Genomic DNA, 18,599 nt, shown 5'->3' with positions numbered 1-18,599 from the left:
TTAAAGACAGTGCCTGACACTCTTAAATGTCAGGCTCTGGGGGATCAGCTCCAAGTCCTGAGGCGACTCCAACAACCCATGGAGAATGGATGAGCCGTCCCCGGTGGACAGTCACCCTGCCGATGTCTGAGCACAGCCTCACTGAACCCCCAGTTCACAGGCAGAATTGCCGGATCCAGCCTCTCTTACATCCTGCCCACTGACACCTCCATGCTTCTCACTGCTAGAAGCCACTTGGTTTGGGAGTGAGCTTTCCTTTTGTCCCTGCTACCTCTGGTTGCTCTCCTTCCAACTATACTCTGCCACCCCAAGGGCCAAGCTTGGCAACGGCCCGCTAATGCTTTAGAAACACAGCCTGCTCTGCTGTCTGGTTTCAAGAGTCCATTAGGTCCCCAGATACAGGAAAAAAACAATGTGGAAATAATAGTCTTACACACTTTTCTGTAGCCCTTGAACCTTTGTGCCCTAATTAACTATGTAAAGATTGTCAAAAATAAAGAAAAACATGAAAGAGTTCATTAGGCCTGAGATAGGAACAGGGATATCCTGTCAGGGACTTAGATGCCAGGGCTGGAGCTCTGTGCCAGCAAGCAGACATAGCAGGATCCAGAGACTCCACCTGGGATGCCCCCTGGCAGAGGATCACCTGTCACCGCCGATGGCCACACCCTCGTAAACACCGTCCGTGGTGCGGGAGATGATGTTGTTCAGCTCGTTGGACATGCCTCCAGACCGCGACACGTAGGCCACGCTGCCAGGGCGGTAGAGCTTGGAGGCCAGGATGTTGTCCAGCATCCCACCGGTGTTCCCAATCTTGAAGCACCCAGGCTTGATGCCTCCAACCTGCAGGGGGTCACACAGCAGCAGTCAGATATGACACAGGCTCAGAGCCATCTCAAAGCCATGGACAGAAGAACCGAGTACTCCTTGGCCTTCCTGTTTAGGAAGAAGCTCCTCTCTCAAAAGAAGCCACACAGAAAAAGGAACAGCTTTGTTTATCAAGCACAGTCAGCTCTTATAGATGCAGATAGTTTGGTTTTTTTTTTTAAGATTTATTTTATTTTTATTGTAAAGTCAGATACAGAGAGAAGGAGAGACAGAGAGAAAGATCCTCTGTCCGATGATTCACTCCCCAAGTAGCCGCAACGGCCAGAGCTGAGCCAATCCGAACCCAGAGTTTCTTCCAGATCTCCCATTACGGGTGCAGGGTCCCAAGATTTTGGGCTGTCCTCAACTGCTTTTCCAGGCCACAGTCAGGGAGCTGGATGGGAAGTGGAGCTGCCGGGATTAGAACTGGCGCCCATATGGGATCCTGGCGCGTTCAAGGCGAGGACTTTAGCCTCTAGGCCACGCCACCGGGCCCCAGATGCAGATAGCTTTAAAGCCAGGTCACCACTCTCACTCCAGACAGGCCCAGAACCCAGCAGAGGGAACAATACAGCTGTTCTTCGTGCATCAAAATCACCCTCTGACTCTAGAAGAAAGATGCCTTGCTTAGTTGGAAATCCCAGCTTCACACGTGGAATAGGAAGAGGATATTGTGGAGTAAAGGGTTGGGCCAAGGCTTGGAACACACACATCCCATACTGGGATGGCCTGGCTTAAGTCCTGACTGCTCAGCTTCTGATCTAGTTTCCTTCTAGTTTACTTGGGAAAGTAGCAGAAGATGGCCCACATGCTTGGGTCCTGCACCCACAAGGCCAACCTGCCTTCCCAGCCTAGCAGTTAGCCCCAGCTCTTGCAACCATTAGGAGGGGATGAATGAGCTAAGGGAAAAATTTCTGTGACTCTCTCTCTCTCATTCAAATAAAAAATAAATATATAAATAATAATACGTAGGTAACAACTAGGTAAATATAAGAACAAAAATATTACAGAGCATGTTTTTGACTCAAGAGTATGATCTCCCAAGTTAGGAGATCATTCTTTGATTTATAATTGAAGGAAGAATCAAAGACTACCTGTAGTTCTCTGAAGGTAGACAAACACATTTTTAAAAAATCCTGCTAATGCAGATCCTGGGAGGCAGTAGCAATGGCTTGCTTAAGTGACTGGGTTTCTGCCACCCACATGGGAGACCTGGCTCTTCCCCCTAGCTGTTGCAGTCATGTAGGGACTGAACCAGTGGACTGGAGTCTGTCTGTCTCTCTTTCAAAACAAACACCTTCTTATTAGCTCCTGAAACTATATACAAAGGTGAAATGGACTAAGGCTGGCATAATGGGCCTGAGATATCAATTTTGTACAAGGACTCATGAGACAAGCATCCATAAGAGTTTTGGTTTGAGTCCTGGCTGCTCCATTTCTGATCCACTTCCTTGCTAATGCACGTGGGAAAGCACTTGGACCCCTGCCACCTACAAGGGAGATCCAGATGGAGTTCCTGCCTTTGACCTGGCCCAGCCCTCAACCACTGTGGCCATCTGGAGAGTGAAACAGCAGATGGAAGGTCTCTCTTTCTCTAAGTATGTACGTGTGTGTCTATCTCTTTCTCCTCCTGTAACTCAAAATTCAAATAAACAAAACAAAACTTTATTTTAAAAAAGAAATTAAAAAAAAAATGTGAGAGGCTGGTTCTCTTGCAAGTGAGTAAAGCCTCTGCTAATAGCCCAAGTGGGCACCCATTAAGTCTAAGCTGTTTCCCTTTCAATCCAGGCCTCTGCAAATGTGCCTGGGAAGCAGTGGAGGATGGCCCAAGTACCTGGAATCCTGTACCTCTGTGAGAGACACAGAATTAAGCTCCTGGCTTCAGACCATTGCAGCCATCTGGGGAGTGAACTAGCAGATGAAAAAAAATCTCTCCTCCTTTCTCTGTGTAACTCTGCCTTTCAAATACATAAACCCTCAAAATAAATTAAATTACCCTTTAGTAGTTAATTAGAAACAAACAGACTGACATTATTCCACAAATGTTCCCTAAATCTTTTCAACCTAGCAAGAGACAGAACAGTCAAGAGGCAAGGCCTAACTCCTCTGTGAGGGCAAAGTCCCTGCAGGTGAGTGCAAGAACCAAGGCAGGGAGCAGCCCAGACCAGGCCAGGCTGTGGCACCCGCTGGTATACGTGTAGGTCAGGTCTGGGGGAAGACAAGGCTGGGCCACTTCATACACCCACCAGCAGATCTAAGAACCAGGATGGGGTGCAGGACAGGCCAGTTTGGGCCACAACACCAGCCAATTCACATTAGGGTCAGGACTGGGGGTTGGCTGTGCTGGGCTAGACTGCAGCACCTACCAGCATGAGCTGGAACTGGGAGCAGACTGGGCCAGGCAAGGCTACAGTACCTGCTGGCAAATACCAAGGTGAGACGGACTATACCAGACCAGGCTACAGCACCCACCAGTATGCGTGAGACCCAGGGGGAGAAGTGTGAGCCTGGTAGGGCACAGCGCGAGCTCCCCTGCTGGGCCACTGCTCCCACTAGTGAGAGTGAAAACTAGGCTAGGCTAGGTAGGACTACAACACTTGTTGGCCTGCATGTGAACTGGATTAGGGGGAAAGCCAGGCTGGGTATCCACTAGTGCACACATGAGCTAGAGTAAGTACAGGCTAGTTGGGCTTTGCCACAGCACCTGGAAAGTGCAAGATCTAGAGCTAGGCGTAGACCAAGTAGGGAAACTGTGGCCACCTCTATGAAGGGCTGTAACTCCCACTGGTCAAAGTGAGAACCAGGGCTGGAGGCAGGCCTGGCTAAACAGGGAGTGGTACCTGCTGACATAAATGTGGGCTGGATAGTGGGGTTGGTTGGGTTGACCCAGACTTCAGTGACATTGACATGTATGAGGGCTGAATAGGATGTGGATGTGGGGCAGACTGGACCAGTCTGCTGAACATACCAGTAAGCACAGAAACCAAGGTTGGAGTGGGCCTAGTGGGGGGTTATTGAGGGGTCACCACGATTAGTTCCCGCTGGTATATGTGAGGGCTGAGTGTGTGGTGGTCAGGGTTGGGCTGGATTGCAGCATTCATTGGTTTGTATAAGAGACGGGGCTGGAGACAGAACTAACCCAGCAATTGCAACCACCAGTGTGTGCATAGGCTGATGTGGGTGACAGACTGAGCCGGACCCCATACTGGCAAGCACACACAAATCAGGTCTTGGATCGCCTCAAATGAGGTTTCTCTGGAGATCCTCCCAACTGAACCACTGGACTCAGAACTCAAACTATGGGAAGAATTGCAGGATCTGTGGTCTGACTGTGGAGTGCATGTGTCAGAACTGGGCCTCCTCAGTGGCTAAGACAGAGCAATGAACAGCATGCCCAGATGCACATGGAGGACTTGACAGTCCACTGGGACATCTGGTACCACAGCAGAGGATGGAGGACAGAATAAAGTGGTCAACTACCCCAGCCAAGCATTGAGAGCAAGTATCTGGCTGGGCGAACGGAGACTCTGAGGTGAACTATGTCAGCCAATGGACTTTGGCAGGATTTTCTCATCCTTGGATCAGTGAGATCAACAACATTTCAAAACTATCAGATCCACTTAAACAGATCCCTCGGAGCATGCTTCACATAGGGGACCCTGGAATGATATCCGGTGGCTGTTCCCCACCCCTGGGTACTGAGGCGGTTGGGTTGCTGGATGGTCTTCCCCCTCTTATGTGCCCACTTTCCCAGAAACAGGAAGAAGAAAAAGCAAATTTGGAAACAATGGTCTCATTCACTTTTCCCTAATCTTCAACCCTTCCCACCCTATGTAAACAATGTAAACATCATTAAAATTACAATTAAAAAAAAAAAGAGAAGCAAGGTCTTCTGGGGGGGTGGGAGTGGGAGACTCACAGTGGCAGGGCCGATGATGGTCACTCCCTTCTGGTTCGCCCTCTTGATCAGCTTCCTGGTGAGGGCTTCAGGGATGCCTTCAGCTATGATGGCAATGGTGCGGATCTAGGCAACAATAAATGCCTTCCTGTTAGCCCTTCCCATGCCCTGTGCCCCCTCCCAGGCTCTATGCATAAAGTCATGTGGCCAGCATGCCTGGCCCTCCACCCTAAGCGCCCTAACCTTCTCCCCAAAAGAGAGGTGGTAGATAGGCCAGTAGCTCTCACTGGCCGACACCACAGTGATTCAGTACACACACAAGAGAAGACATTTCCACAGTCTGCCACGTGGCCTCTCACCTGGAAAGTCCGGCCACTTGCTCTCCACTTGCCCTACATCTGCCCAGCCATGTGTGGCTTCTCTCCACAGTATCCTCTGAGTTGTGACCGTGTCCCCACAGGGTGAGGCCTGAGTGTGAGGGGACGAGCTGCTTCTACACTCGGCTGGGGGAGTGTGTCAGGCAGGGAACAAAGAAGGCCCAAGCACCTCCTTTCCTGGGTTCCAGACCAGGGTCCAGCAAACCTTCTGTGAAGAGTGGAGGTGGCATTTCAGCTCTCCGGCCCACATGGTCTCTGGTGATGTGTGGTGAAAAAGCAGTCACGGATGGTATGTGAATCAGAGCATGATTGTAATTTTTAAACAAATCTTTTTTACTAAAATGGGTGATAGGGCAGGTGTTGTGGCGCAGCACGTTAAACCACTCCTCAAGAACACCCCCATTCCTTATCAGAGTGCATGGGTTCCAGTCCTGACTGTTTTGCTTCCAATTCCATTTCCTGGAACACATCCTGGGAGGCAGCAATGATGGCTCAGGTGCTTGGGTTCCTACCTACACGAGAGACGTGGACATAGTTCTGGGCTTCTGGCTACGGCCTGACCATCCCTGGTTGTTGTGGGAGTTTAGGGGACGACCAAGTGGAAGAAGATCCCTCTTTCTCTCTGTTTCTCTTTCCTCATCACTCTTCTTTTCTAGTATACAGAAAATTTTTTTTTTTAAGATTTATTTTATTTTTATTACAAAGTCAGATATACTGAGAGGAGGAGAGACAGAGAGGAAGTGGAGCTGCCGGGATTAGAACCAGCAGCCATATGGGATCAAGGCGAGGACCTTAGCCACTAGGCCACGCTGCCAAGCCCCAGAAAAAAAAATTTTAAGTGATTTTTCTTTTTTAAAGATTTATCCAAATGGAGAGTCTAAGATGGACTATGTCAATCAGTGGATTCTTCAGCAATTCAGCGACCTCATCGTGCTTGGAATGGTGAGACAGCAGCAATTCAGAACTGTTAAACTATCAAAACCACTTGAGCAAGACCCTCAGAGCATGCCCCACATCAGGGACCTGGGATGGGTGGGAGACTGGGTGGAGCTTCACCCTTTACCTCCTCCTTTTCCCCAGATACAGGAACAAAAAGTGGAAATAATACTCTTACACACTTTCCTGTAGCCCTTGAACCTTTGTGCCCTAATTAACTATGTAAAGATTGTCAAAAATAAAGAAAAAAAAAGACTTATCCATTTGTCAGATACACAGAGAAGAGGAGAGACAGAGAGGAAGATCTTCCATCTGATGATTCACTCCCCAAGTGAGCCGCAATGGCCAGAGCTATGCCGATCCAAAGCTAGGAGCCTGGAGCCTCTTCCGGGTGTCCCACACAGGTGCAGGGTCTCAAGGCTTTGGCCCGTCCTCCACTGCTTTCCCAGGCCACAAGCAGGGAGCTGGATGGGAAGTGGAGCTGCCGGGACCAGAACCGGCGCCCATATGGGTCTAGCAGCTAAAGTCCTCGCCTTGAGTGCTCCGGGATCCCATATTGGCGCTGGTTCTAATCCTGGCAGCTCCACTTCCCATCCAGCTCCCTGCTTGTGGCCTGGGAAGGCAGTCGAGGACAGCCCAAGGCTTTGGGACCCTGCACCCGCGTGGGAGACCCGGAAGAGGTTCCAGGTTCCCAGCACTGGATCGGCGCGCACCGGCCATTGCGGCTCACTTGGGAAGTGAATCATCGGATGGAAGATCTTCCTCTCTGTCTCTCCTCTTCTCTGTATATCTGACTTTGTAATAAAAATAAATCTTCAAAAAAAAAAAAAAAAACATAACAACCTGAAATCAGACAATTTGGAACAAAAGAATCAACATGACTAATCTATGAAGGGTTTTTACAAATCAATTTTGAAGACAACTGAAAAAAAAAATAAAGAAAAGGACAAATGAGAAGACCCGAGGGAGAGCAAGTGGTGAGGTACAAAGGGCCAATTAGTGTTTCCAAAAGCTTCTCTTAGCTGATGACCAAAGCAATACAAATTCGACAGGAAGTATTAGTTTGACAACTACTTAGTGCTGGCAAGGGGCCTCAGAGCCCTCAGAGGACTATGGGAACCACTATCTCTTCCACTCGGACACCAGGACAGAGCAAAGCTGCAAGGGCTGTACCCTTGGGTGCAGCTGGGCCACTTCTGTCCCCAGCTGCAGTGGCTGTGGACACCACTCAGGGGCTGTCTCCTGCCCAGTGCTCAGGGACTGACCTGAGCGTAGTTCATGGTCTCCATGGTGCTGTCGTAGGCGGAACGGAGCGAGGCAAAATTGATCAGCACATCCACTTCCGGGTGCTTCTTCATGGCATCAGCCATGTTCTTGAAGACTGGGATCAGGATTTCCTTGTGTCCCCAGTAAAACTTCTGTTTGTGGTCACCCCTGGGAGAGGGCAGAGGCAAAGCTGAGACAAGGTGCAGCAGGCCAGGGCTCTGTCTTCCTCAACTTTGTAGAGAAGGGAAAAAGGTCCCTGAGAGGGTGGACTGTCCTCACGGGGTGGCAACAGTGGGGATAGGGACAGACCCTTCCCCAGCAAAGGGGAGAAGTGTGCTGAGCCCTCCTTTACCCCCAGCCCTGGTTGGTGTCAGCTGAGGTAGGAGAGCAGGACAGTTGGGTTTCTGGCCACGGCAGGACTCACGTGAAAGGATAGACCATGGCGGCCACCGAGGGCTCGTCTCGGGAACAGACGTAGTCAAAGTCCAGCATGCCTTGCACGGCCCGGGTCTGCATACCCCACACGATGGCTTTGGTGTGGCGGCTGAAGAGGGTGGTGCTCTTCCCTGGTGGGCAAAGACACAGCGAGTGCACCCAGAATACATGCACCCAGGCACCCGCGGGGGTGGGGTAGAGCCCTCCACACCACATTCAGGACAGTGGCTCCTTTAAGAGCACAAAGGGATATCAAGAGAACTGAGTAGGAGACACCTTGATTTTTTTCACAAGGAGGCAGCAAAGGCGACAGAAAAAACTAAAAGGACTTTCCTGGCTGCTAGACAGTTCAGCAAGGAACAGAGAGAGAGCACCCCTTGCAGGGACCACTCACTCCAGCCAATGGTTCCCAGGAGAATTAGGGCCTGCTTAATTTCACAAGAAAGGTTTCAGGGACTTCAGAAAACTCTATGGAAAATAGAATTTACAGGGCCAGGCATGGTAGCCTAGTGGTTAAAGTCCTCGCCTTGCATGTGCCAGGATCTCATATGGGCTTACCCCACTGTATCACATCTGCCTCGAAATTATCTTAAAAAGAAAAAATAAGATTTGTCCATTTATCTGAAAGTGAGAGGAAGAGACAGCAATCCTTCTGCATGGTAGCCTAAAAGCTAAAGTCCTTGCCTTGCATGCACCAGGATCCCAAATGGGCACTGGTTCAAATCCTGGCGGACCCTCTTCCCATCCAACTCCCTGTTTGTGGACTGGAAAATCAGTGGACGGTGGCCCAAAACCTTGAGACCCTGCACCCTCTTGGGAGACCCAGAAGAAGCTCCTGGCTCCTGGTTTTTAATCGACGCAGCTTTGGTCGTGCAGCTACTTGGGGACGGATGTAAGATCTTCCTCTCTGTCTCTCCTCCTCTCTGTACATCTGACTTTCCAATAAAAATAAAATACATCTTAAAAAAAATAAATAAAAAGGCTGCTGGATTGGAAGTGGAGCAGCCAGGATTCATACTGACACCTATATGGGATCTCAACACCGTAGGTGAAGGTTTGGCTTGCTAAGCCACAGTGTTGGCCCTTGAACTTCTGTTTTAGTTCCACTTTTCCAGAAACTATTTGCAAACAAATTTTTGACAAATGCTTTAAAAATCAATGAGTTTCAAAAAAAAAAAATCAGTGAGTTTCTGAAAAGTTTTCACTCTTCTCATCCACTCTAATAATTCCCCCCACAACCCTGTTCACTCTATGAACAGGGACCTGAAACAGGTGCCAGCCAGTCCTGGAATCCCTGTGAATTTGAGGTCACTGTAGCCAGGGTTGAGGACTAGCCATCCCGGGCTGGGGCTGCAGCAGGCTGGCAGCACGGGGACCCCCTCTGTCTCCCTGGCAGACAGGAAAGAGGGAGGGACGAAGGGGACACAGGAGTGGCTGCAGTACAGTTGTGGGGTGACAGGAGGCAGCTGTTACCGTCCCCCACCAAACCCTTAGCACAGCACTCAATGGAGGTTCTCAGCTCTCCTCAGTATGCAAACACCCAGCCCAGTGGCAGGTGGTATTAACCTGCTCCACCACATGGGATTAGCGGCCAAGTTCAAGGTCTCATTAAATCTCCGTGTAGAGAAGCTTCCATCACAGCCTGAAGCTTCTCATAACAGAAGGTTCCAGAGGTTGCAAACACCTGGGATTTGCTGTTGTCTGCACCTCGGAGCCCATGAGACATGGGAAGCCACCTAATCCAGTTCTCACAGTGTCTGGTCCCAGAAAACCAAAGCCCAGAGATGCTCAATGACAGAGGTCCTAGATCATCCAGCACCAGAGCCAGGATTGCATAATAATTTAAGACGCAGCTCCACTGTGTAACAGAAGAGGGGGTAGGAGATGAAGGGTGGGGAGGAGAGGGCCGCCCAGATCTGAGTGCACATGCAGAGATGAGAACAAAGCAACAATCTGCAAACCCACTCACACCGCCTGCCTCAGCCACACCCAAAGCAAGGGGTGACAGTGGCCTCTGGCCTCACTAGCAGCAATGGAGCCCCAAGAAACAGTCTCCCAGGGCTGAATCCCCCAGCTCCCAGCAGGTTCCTCCTCTGCTTCACTGAGCGGCAGAGCTGGTTCCGACCCACTCCCTCGCCCACGTGGCCACATGCCCCTCCTCTTTAGAAACCACACCCCACACTGGTGCTTTCTGCATGGGGCTCAGTCTGGCCTGTGGGTAAGGGGGGATCTCGTCAGACAGAAAATGCAGGGAGCGAAGCGAGGAGGATCAGAGGGTTGTGTGCCCGACTAACCAGCAGGGCATCAGCACCCTCGCATTAGCAGAGGGTCAAGACCAGAAAACTCGGGCCCGGCATCATGGCTTAGCAGCTAAAGTCCTCACCTTGAACGCACCGGAATCCCATATGGGCGCTGGTTCTAATCCCGGCAGCTCCACTTCCCATCCAGCTCCCTGCTTATGGCCTGGGAAAGCAGTGGAGGACGGCCCAATGCTTTGGGACTCTGCACCCATGTGGGAGACCTGGAGGAAGTTCCTGGCTCCTGCCTTCGGATCGGCACAACACTGGCCGTTGAGCTCACTTGGGGAGTGAATCATCGGATGGAAGATCTTCCTCTCTATCTCTCGTCCTCTCTGTATATCTGACTTTGTAATAAAAATAAACCTTAAAAAAAAAAAAAAAAGACCAGAAAACTCTCCTGTCCTCACAGCTGGGAATGTCAATAGCTAACAGGAAGCCAGCGGTTTTCCATCTATTCCCCCAGGTCAGGAGATGAAAAGTGAATATGTGTGATATGTTTGTGTGTGTGCATGCTTAGATAAAATGCCCATTACAAAAGATGCCAAAGCCAAGATCCCTTCCAATGCCCCAGATTCCCTCTCTCTATTTACTCTGTTCTTCCACTACAGAGCTGGGCAGATGTCAACTTGCCCCTGTAACAGGAGTGCTGCAAGGCAGTTGGCAGTGCTGAGGCCCCGGCAGGACAAGTGAGAAAATGAGGGTAAACGAGAATGGAATGATTGTGGGGCTCCCTTTAGCTGTGGGATGTTGACTTCCCTCCCTGACACTGCGTCCCTCCCTGAGGGCTGGGCCCGGCTCCCACACTTTCCAGTTGTGGAGCCACAGAGCCACAAGGTGAGAATGGTGTCCAGTAGGGTGCATGTTCTCATCAGGGATGGAGGGGGAGCGAGAGGAAAGACTAGGCCGACCTGGGAACAGGCCACACTGAGGTGGGGACACCAAATAGAGCAGATTACACTGCAGTCCATTAAGAGAAGGGAAACACACACAGAGATAGGTACCCACTGATAAAAAGCCACACGTGGAGCTGGGGCGGGTGGGGGCATCCTACCTTGCAGGGGTCTTGGACTTGGGACTGAATCTGTCAAAGAAAATGACCAAGGCAACTAAGTCACCTGCTGATGGCTGGAGGTGCTGGGAGGGAGAGGGCAGTGACAGGGAAGGGCCCCGTGGATGTGCATTTCAGGGCAGATCCCTCACAATCTCTCCCCTACTGCACAGTGGACAGGAGGAAGCCAGCAGAAGCAGTGAAGGTGCCAATCAGAGGCATACAGAGGACCAAGGTGGCAGAGACTGGGTGTTAGCACCAACCTCCCCAGGCCTTCTGAGGGGACAGTGGGCAGGTAATCCCCTCCCCACCTGGCACTGAGCTCTCTGGCTGGCTTGGTCCCAGCCCCTCAATGTCATCTCTTTCTTGTCCCCATGAAGCGTGGCAGAATGATGAGACGAGCCCAAGGCTGGACCTGGCTCCTCAGGATGATTTGCAGTATCATACACAGGGCAGTGGCTTTGGAGCTTGAGCCCCTGGAGCTGATGCCACAATTTTTCCCAAAGTAACTCAAGTCAAGCTTGCCTGGAGCAGGAAGAGCATGCATGGGCCTCCTCAGGCCCAGGGCAACCACGCTGCTTAAGTGACACTGGATGGCAAGGGCTGCCTGGCAGTTACAATGAAAAGGCCAATCAGGTGAAGCACAGATGGGCCAATGGACTAAGGACAGGCCCTGTGGTGCTGGGGGACTGTGTCACGGGTGCTTATTCGAGGCTCCTGCCCCTGCCCTATATCAAAAATAGGGAGTAAGAAAGCTTCCCACACCTGGCACTGCAAAAGCCCTATGTCTTTGGCAGCCTCCCCACCTAGCTCACACCCAGGCAGGAACAGAGGTACAGAAGGGAGTGAGGTACCATGGCATAGGGTGGGTCCCTGGGCCTCAGGACAGACCACCGAGCTCCAGCCATCGCTTCCTGCACCCCAAGGCCTCTCCTCCCACAAAGCCCAGATTCTTCTGTGTGTACTCTGCCAGCCCAAGCAGGACACAGTGAGGAGAGCACCGACAGGCCATTCTGCAACGTGTCTGTGACCTCCAGGAGCTACCTTGTGGCATGGCGGGCTTGGCTTTCTTGGCAGGCGCTGCATCATCAGCCCTGGATTCAGAAAAGGACGCGGTCCTGCTTGGAGCTGGAGTCTAGGGTGGCAGAAGAGGGAAACAAGGGGGTTACCATCAGATAGCAGCCTGGGGACAAAGCTCCCAAATCCCGAAGGATCCAATGAAATCAGGGAACAAAAAGCACGTCCCTCACCACTCCTCCCAAGCTGCATCCAGAAGCACACTTATAAGAGCTCTCTGAGGGCCCGGCGGCGTGGCCTAGCGGCTGAAGTCCTCGCCTTGAACGCACCGGAATCCCATATGGGCGCCAGTTCTAATCCCGGCAGCTCCACTTCCCATCCAGCTCCCTGCTTGTGGCCTGGGAAAGCAGTTGAGGACAGCCCAAGGCCTTGGGACTCTGCACCCGCGTGGGAGACCTGGAAGAAGTTCCGGGAACCTGGCTTTGGATCGGCATAGCATCGGCCGTCACCCACACTTGGGGAGTGAATCATCGGATGGAAGATCTTCCTCTCTATCTCTCCTCCTCTCTGTATATCTGACTTTGTAATAAAAATAAACAGATCTTTAAAAAAAAAAAAAAAGAGTTCCCTGAGAGAGAAACCACACTGTCTCACACAGAGTGGTTGAGGCACCTGCCAGGGTCCCTCCCTCCACCTTACAGGTCTGATTTGTCACTTTTTGGTCTTGATGGGAGCCATCGCCTAGCATCCACCTCTACATCCCCTACATCCCAGATGGCAGCCGAGGGCACGGGGCCTGGCCTGGGAGTGGAAAAGCTGTGATGGTTTCCTTGTCTGAGGCAGCAGGAAGGCTGGCACCTACCGATGTGCTCCCGCTGGCATTGAGCAGGAAGTTTGCAGTGTGGGCTGCGGTGGGAGGCTGGTTGGGGATGGGCCGGTGGCCCAGTGCCATGCCCACGATGGCTGTCATGTGGGTCTCCGTGCCAAACACGTGGATGGGGATGCCGGTGGTCTTCCCTGTGAGAGATGACAGAGTCCATCAATGGTGTTCCTCAGTGAGGGAGTCTGCAACCCCATGGCCCTATTAAGTCTCTTCCCTGCCTGGATCCATGCCAGACCAATCACCTGTCAAAATTTTCCCACCACACAAACTGTCTAAAGACCACCCACTTGCTGGCATGAGGAGCAGGAAACGGCTTGGGGCAAGCCTTGAGTGACCACAGTGCCAGTCAAGTCAGTCTTCTAGCACTTGCAGTCTGACCTGGGGCCGCACCCCCTCAGCCCCCGTTGTCTCCACATGTCTGATGCTTGCTGCCCTGGCCTGGTCTCTCAGCTTCTACAAGACCACTGTAGGGGGCTGTGGGCACACAGCTCCCTCTGCATGGAACACTTGCCTCACAGGTCACCTGGCCGTGTCCTTCTCATAGAGCTCTGGTCAAGGGTGGACACTCCTGACCCCCGAGGTTGGTCTGCCCTACACACTGTGCAGATCCCTAGGGAAAGCATCCTCACCTCACAGCTGACTTGCCTTGTGCTCTAACAAACCCATTTACCGGGCCCGGTGCAATAGCCTAGTGACTAAAGTCATTGCCTCATATGTGCCAGGATCTCATATGGGTGCCAGTTCTAATCCCGGCAGCCCCACTTCCCATTCAGCTCCCTGCTTGTGGCCTGGGAAGGCAGTCAAGGATGGCCCAAAGCCTTAGAACCCTGCACCCTCATGGGAGACCTGGAAGAAGCTCCTGGCTCCTGGCTTCGGATCAGCACAGCACCGGCCGTTGTGGCCACTTGGGGAGTGAATCAGCAGATGGAGGATCTTTCTCTTTGTATCTCCTCCTCTCTATATCTGACTTACCAATAAAAATAGATAAACCTTTAGGGCCTAGCGCGATAATGTAGCGGCTAAAGTACTCGCCCTGAATGCGCTGGGGTTCCATGTGGGCTCTGGTTCTAATCCCCGTGGCCCTGCTTCCCATCTAGATCCCTGCCTGTGGCCTGGGAATACAGTCAAGGACAGCCCAAAGCTTTGGGACACTGCACCCGCGTGGGAGACCCAGAGGAAGTTCCTGGCTCCTAGCTTCAGATTTGCTCAGCTCCAGCCGTTGCGGTCACTTGGGGACTGAATCATCAGACAGAAGATTTTCCTGTCTCTCCTCCTCTCTGTATATCCGTCTTTCCAATAAAAATAAACAAATGTTTAAATAAATAAATCTTTAAAGAAAAAAAACAGGGCCTGGCACCATGGCCTAGCAGCTAAAGTCCTCGCCTTGAATGCCCCGGGATCCCATATGGGCGCCGGTTCTAATCCCAGCAGCTTCACTTCCCATCCAGCTCCCTGACTGTGGCCTGGGAAAGCAGTGGAGGACCCGCGTGGGAGACCCGGAAGAGGTTCCTGGTTCCCGGCCTCGGATCAGCGCGCACCGGTCGTTGCGGCTCACTTGGGGAGTGAATCATCGGACGGAAGATCTTCCTCTCTGTCTCTCCTCCTCTCTGTATATCTGACTTTGTAATAAAATAAATGGATCTTTAAAAAAAAAAAAAAGAAAAAGAAACAAAACAAAACAAAACAAAAAACCGTTGACCATGCTGTCCCCAGAGCCTCAGTTTTAGGTAGATGAACGAGTGTGAATATTTGAACCACCTCAAGGGGGGGAGGATGTGTGTGTCTGTGTGTGTGTCTGAGTGACTCACATTCACAACGGACACTGAGTATGGGAACACACAGGATGGTTTTGTGTGTTCAATCAACAGCGAGCCCCTGAGCAAAGCGCCTTATCTCTGTTGCTCTGCTCCCCATAACTGCCTGGGCTCCGGGGCCTTCTAAGTCACTGAGGACCAAAACAGCTGTCTCAGGTCTAACCTGGCTGGCTGAGGGGGAACCCACTTAAGCTCTCTGAGTTTTTGTTTTTCATTTCTGTTGTTCAATTCACTTTGTCTTTCATTTCTCAAAGGAAAAGGCAGAGAAGCCATGGGAGAGCGAGCCTCTATCCACTGGCTTTCACCTCTGTGTGTATGACAGGCCACAGCCGGGAGCTGGGAGGGTCTCCCACATGAGAGACGATGCCACTGAGCCGCCTCCGCCCTTCCCCAGGGCCTGGACCAAGATGCCACCTTCCCATCAGGAACTCCTGGATCTGACTGAAAGCCACTACTCGCTGCTGCCTTCGTCAGCGGCCCCCAGCACGCAGATGCTGCTCCCAACATTCTGAGCTGCCCTGAGCTCATGGCCTACTGTGTCTGTGGCTGAAACCCCAGCACCCAGGGCAATGCCTAGCAAGCAGCGGGCATCCTTCAGTAAGTACAGACTGAATGGCAATGCTTTTCTGGGGCTCCATGCTTACCCACTTCTCCCATCACCCGCAGGCCCTCCTGATAGTTAGGGCCGCCTCGTCGGACAAAAATCGTGACCTCATGCTCCTTCAGGGGGCCCTGGTAATCTCGAATGGCTCTCACGATGCCCTGGAAAGGGACAGCAGAGACATGTCACCGAAACAAGAAGCCACAGTGGATGATAGAAAATCTTCATCAACAAGCTAACAGGTTCCTACTACAAGGGCCGCTTCTCAGGGAATGGGCAGGCCCCAGCAGTCAGCTCTATGCACACGTCCACCGGGGCAGGCACAAGCAACCCATAGTCTAGGACATCTGATCACCTCTGACAACACTGATGGGGGGGATATGGAGTACCTAGAAGCAACAGTCCTTGAGGCACTGTTGCCCCAGCCATGCAGAGTCAACAGAGTTTTGCTGGTCTCTTCCTTCACTAGTCAATCTCATCTCTCATTACAATCTTGCTAGTGGTGGGACCCCATGCAGGGTTTTTAGAGTGAATCAAAATACAGTATTCTGGGACTGACATTGTAGTATAGTAGGTAAAGCTGCTGCCTGCAGTGCCAGCATCCTATACAAGTGCCAGTCATGTCCAAGCGACTCCATTTATGACCCAGCTCCCTGCTAATGGTCTGGGAAAACAGTGGAAAATGGCCCTTGCATTTGGACCCCTGCCACAGAGGTGGGAGGACCACACTGGCACTCCGGTGTGGGGTGTGGGAACTGTAAGCTGAGGCTTAACCTGCTTACACATGCACCATGGATGGTGGTTTGAGGAGCCTCACGGAACAGGACCACATGGATAAGCAGCAGCCCTGGAGGAGGTTGCCTAGAAAGGTCCAGCTCCCAAGATCTGTGAGCTCTGTAGTGATTACTGACTGGCAGCCACAGGCACAGTGTCTATGAGGCAGGCACAAGGCCCCAGCCCAGCACAGGGACCAAAGCTGAATGAACAGCAGTCCAGATTGTCAAAACCCCTTCCTCATTCCCATCTCTGGAGAGAGGGCCGGGGGTTGAGGGATAGAAGACCAGGCGTGACAGAGAACCCAGAGTCTTAAAAACATGAGGATCAGTTTAGTGAGTTGTCTAAGAACTGGTTCCTAAAATGGGAGAAGCAGAAACTGCCCTCTCCCCATCCCTCAGAGGAGAGAATAAGGTTCACCAACGGTCAGTTGCTGGCCCAGAGACACACAGCTTGAGCTCCACACCTCCTACTCTGTGGTCTTTTGCCTCCTCCATGGGAGACCTGGACAGAGGCTCTTTCCAGGCTGGAGGACCTACGGGCACCTGCCTCTGGCTCCAATCCAACTTGTCCCCAGACCCAACAGCACTGCTGTTGCAGCCGATTACCTTGAACGTGGCAGCCACATTGGTGAAGTTTGCAATGCTGCCTCCAATGATGAGGATCTTGCCTAGGTTTAGAATAAGACAAGCTGAAAAAGGGTTAAGGAGGCTGACTCCAGCGCTTCTCACTGGGCCAGGGACCTCATCTGCCGGGAGGCAGCAGGAACAGCGTGGGACAGTCTCTCCCAACATCCACAAAGCGGTGTCAGCTGCACTCCATCAGCTATGTGACCACGTGGGGCTCAATCCAAATCCACCTAGTGTCTCCCGCACTGCAGGGTGGCATCCAGGAAATCCCAGCTTGGCCTTAGATACTTCCGCTGAGAATCTCTCTGGCTTAGGGAAAGGGCAAGTGGCACATGTGGCCACCAAATGCTGGCAGTGAGAATCACAAGGCCCAGGTCAGCTTCTTTAGAGCAGTGCCATGGCTAAGACCCAGCCACAGGACACTCACTCGGGACAGTTTATGGTGATCGCAAAGGGATCACACAGCTACTGCTTCTTCCTCCAAGGTACTCCCATGGTGCAGTCAGAGAAACCAAGGTCCAAAAGGAAGGCCTGGGTCCACTGAGGACCGGGACCACAGCCCCAAAGCTCCACAGCCCCACAGCCCCACAGCCCCATAGCCTCCGGGACCCCCGGCAGCAGACTGCTCCCACTGTAGAGCACAGGGCTGCTTCAAGAAAAGACTGTGTGTGTGTGTGTCTGTGTGTGTGTATGTGTGCACGCATGCACAAGCATCTCACCATCGGGGTGCTTCTCGCGGGTCATGAGGGAGAGGATGGTCTTAGCATAGTCGTAGGTCTGCTGCTCACTGGGTGCGCCCGAGTACTCCCCATAGTTGGCCAGCTCATTTACGCCCCCAAGGTCGCAGATAGTGTCACTGCCAGAGGGAAGAGGGTCAGCACCTGCTCCGCCCCTGGAGCACTGGGCAGCAGCTTGGCCCGGGTAGACATGCCCCTTGGGCCTCCCATGCAAATCAGACTGTGCTGCTCTGACTCTCCTGGGCAGAGCTGCCTGCCAGCTGTGGGGACGCCAGTTCCCAGGGCAGTTTGGTGGGTGAAATGAACAAGAACAACACAGCTAAGGAGAAGGCCCCACTGCAGGAACAGCAACAGGCTGTGCAGTGCCAAGAATTGCTGCTGTGGGGGGCTCGGGCCACGCAGAGGGGAACCCAGTGACACTCTGGCTGGAAACCAGCAGACAGCCATTGTGCTTCAGCTAAAATCACAGCTGATTACAGCCCAGGGGACAGAGAATGACCCCAACGTTTCTATGCCATAAGAAAATAAATACATATTCATATAGGCACTACAAGGCGTGGGTGACCTCGCTGAGGAAGGCTGGGGAGACAGACAGGAGACAGCTTCCACGTACCAGATTACATTGTACACTTGAGAACCTTGGCAGCAAATGCTGTTGCAAAGCATCAAAGCTCCTGCTTAAGCATGCTGTGCAGCGCAGGGCCTCACCAGAGCCCTTCAAAGCCCTCTGGGTGGCACTAATCCGCAGGTGAGTCCCTGGCTAGAGACCGCAAGCCACACCCCCAGGCACTGGGTGGGCCTAGCTGGCACCCCTCAGCAGCTCTGTCATCAGTTACCTGTATACGACCGAGGCGCCCCCCCCGGCCACCATGGTCCAGATCCTGCCCTTGGGGTTCAGCAAGGTGAGTTTCAGGCTGGCTCCACTTTTGGCATCCAAGTCTGCAATGTAGGCTTCCTGGGTGGCAGACAACAGGTAGACCCTCAGGGCACTTTTCGGGGGAGTTCCCAGGCCCTGGG

General features: G+C 52.3%; 1 protein-coding gene across 3 annotated transcripts in view; it reads right to left on the bottom strand.

Annotated features, from left to right (window-relative positions):
• ACLY (ATP citrate lyase) overlaps positions 1-18,599 on the bottom strand; it is a 42,743-nt gene that overhangs the window by 14,345 nt on the left and 9,799 nt on the right. For 2 of the 3 annotated variants that reach the window (XM_004599096.4, XM_058676015.1), the window contains exons 8-18: positions 18,419-18,537; positions 17,565-17,701; positions 16,825-16,886; positions 15,486-15,603; positions 13,007-13,161; positions 12,172-12,262; positions 11,131-11,160; positions 7,769-7,910; positions 7,344-7,512; positions 4,787-4,891; positions 647-843 (exon numbers count right to left, since the gene is read on the bottom strand). In XM_004599096.4, the coding sequence (XP_004599153.1) occupies positions 647-843; positions 4,787-4,891; positions 7,344-7,512; positions 7,769-7,910; positions 11,131-11,160; positions 12,172-12,262; positions 13,007-13,161; positions 15,486-15,603; positions 16,825-16,886; positions 17,565-17,701; positions 18,419-18,537 (1,325 nt within the window). The remainder of the gene's footprint in view (positions 1-646; positions 844-4,786; positions 4,892-7,343; positions 7,513-7,768; positions 7,911-11,130; positions 11,161-12,171; positions 12,263-13,006; positions 13,162-15,485; positions 15,604-16,824; positions 16,887-17,564; positions 17,702-18,418; positions 18,538-18,599) is intronic. The other variant, XM_004599097.4, reaches the window with a different exon arrangement.

The sequence above is a fragment of the Ochotona princeps genome, chromosome 17 (assembly GCF_030435755.1).
Source record: "Ochotona princeps isolate mOchPri1 chromosome 17, mOchPri1.hap1, whole genome shotgun sequence".
NCBI classification, from domain to species: domain Eukaryota; kingdom Metazoa; phylum Chordata; class Mammalia; order Lagomorpha; family Ochotonidae; genus Ochotona; species Ochotona princeps.
The sequence above is the reverse complement of the archived record's forward strand: the minus strand, read 5'-3'. Positions and strand labels throughout refer to the sequence as shown.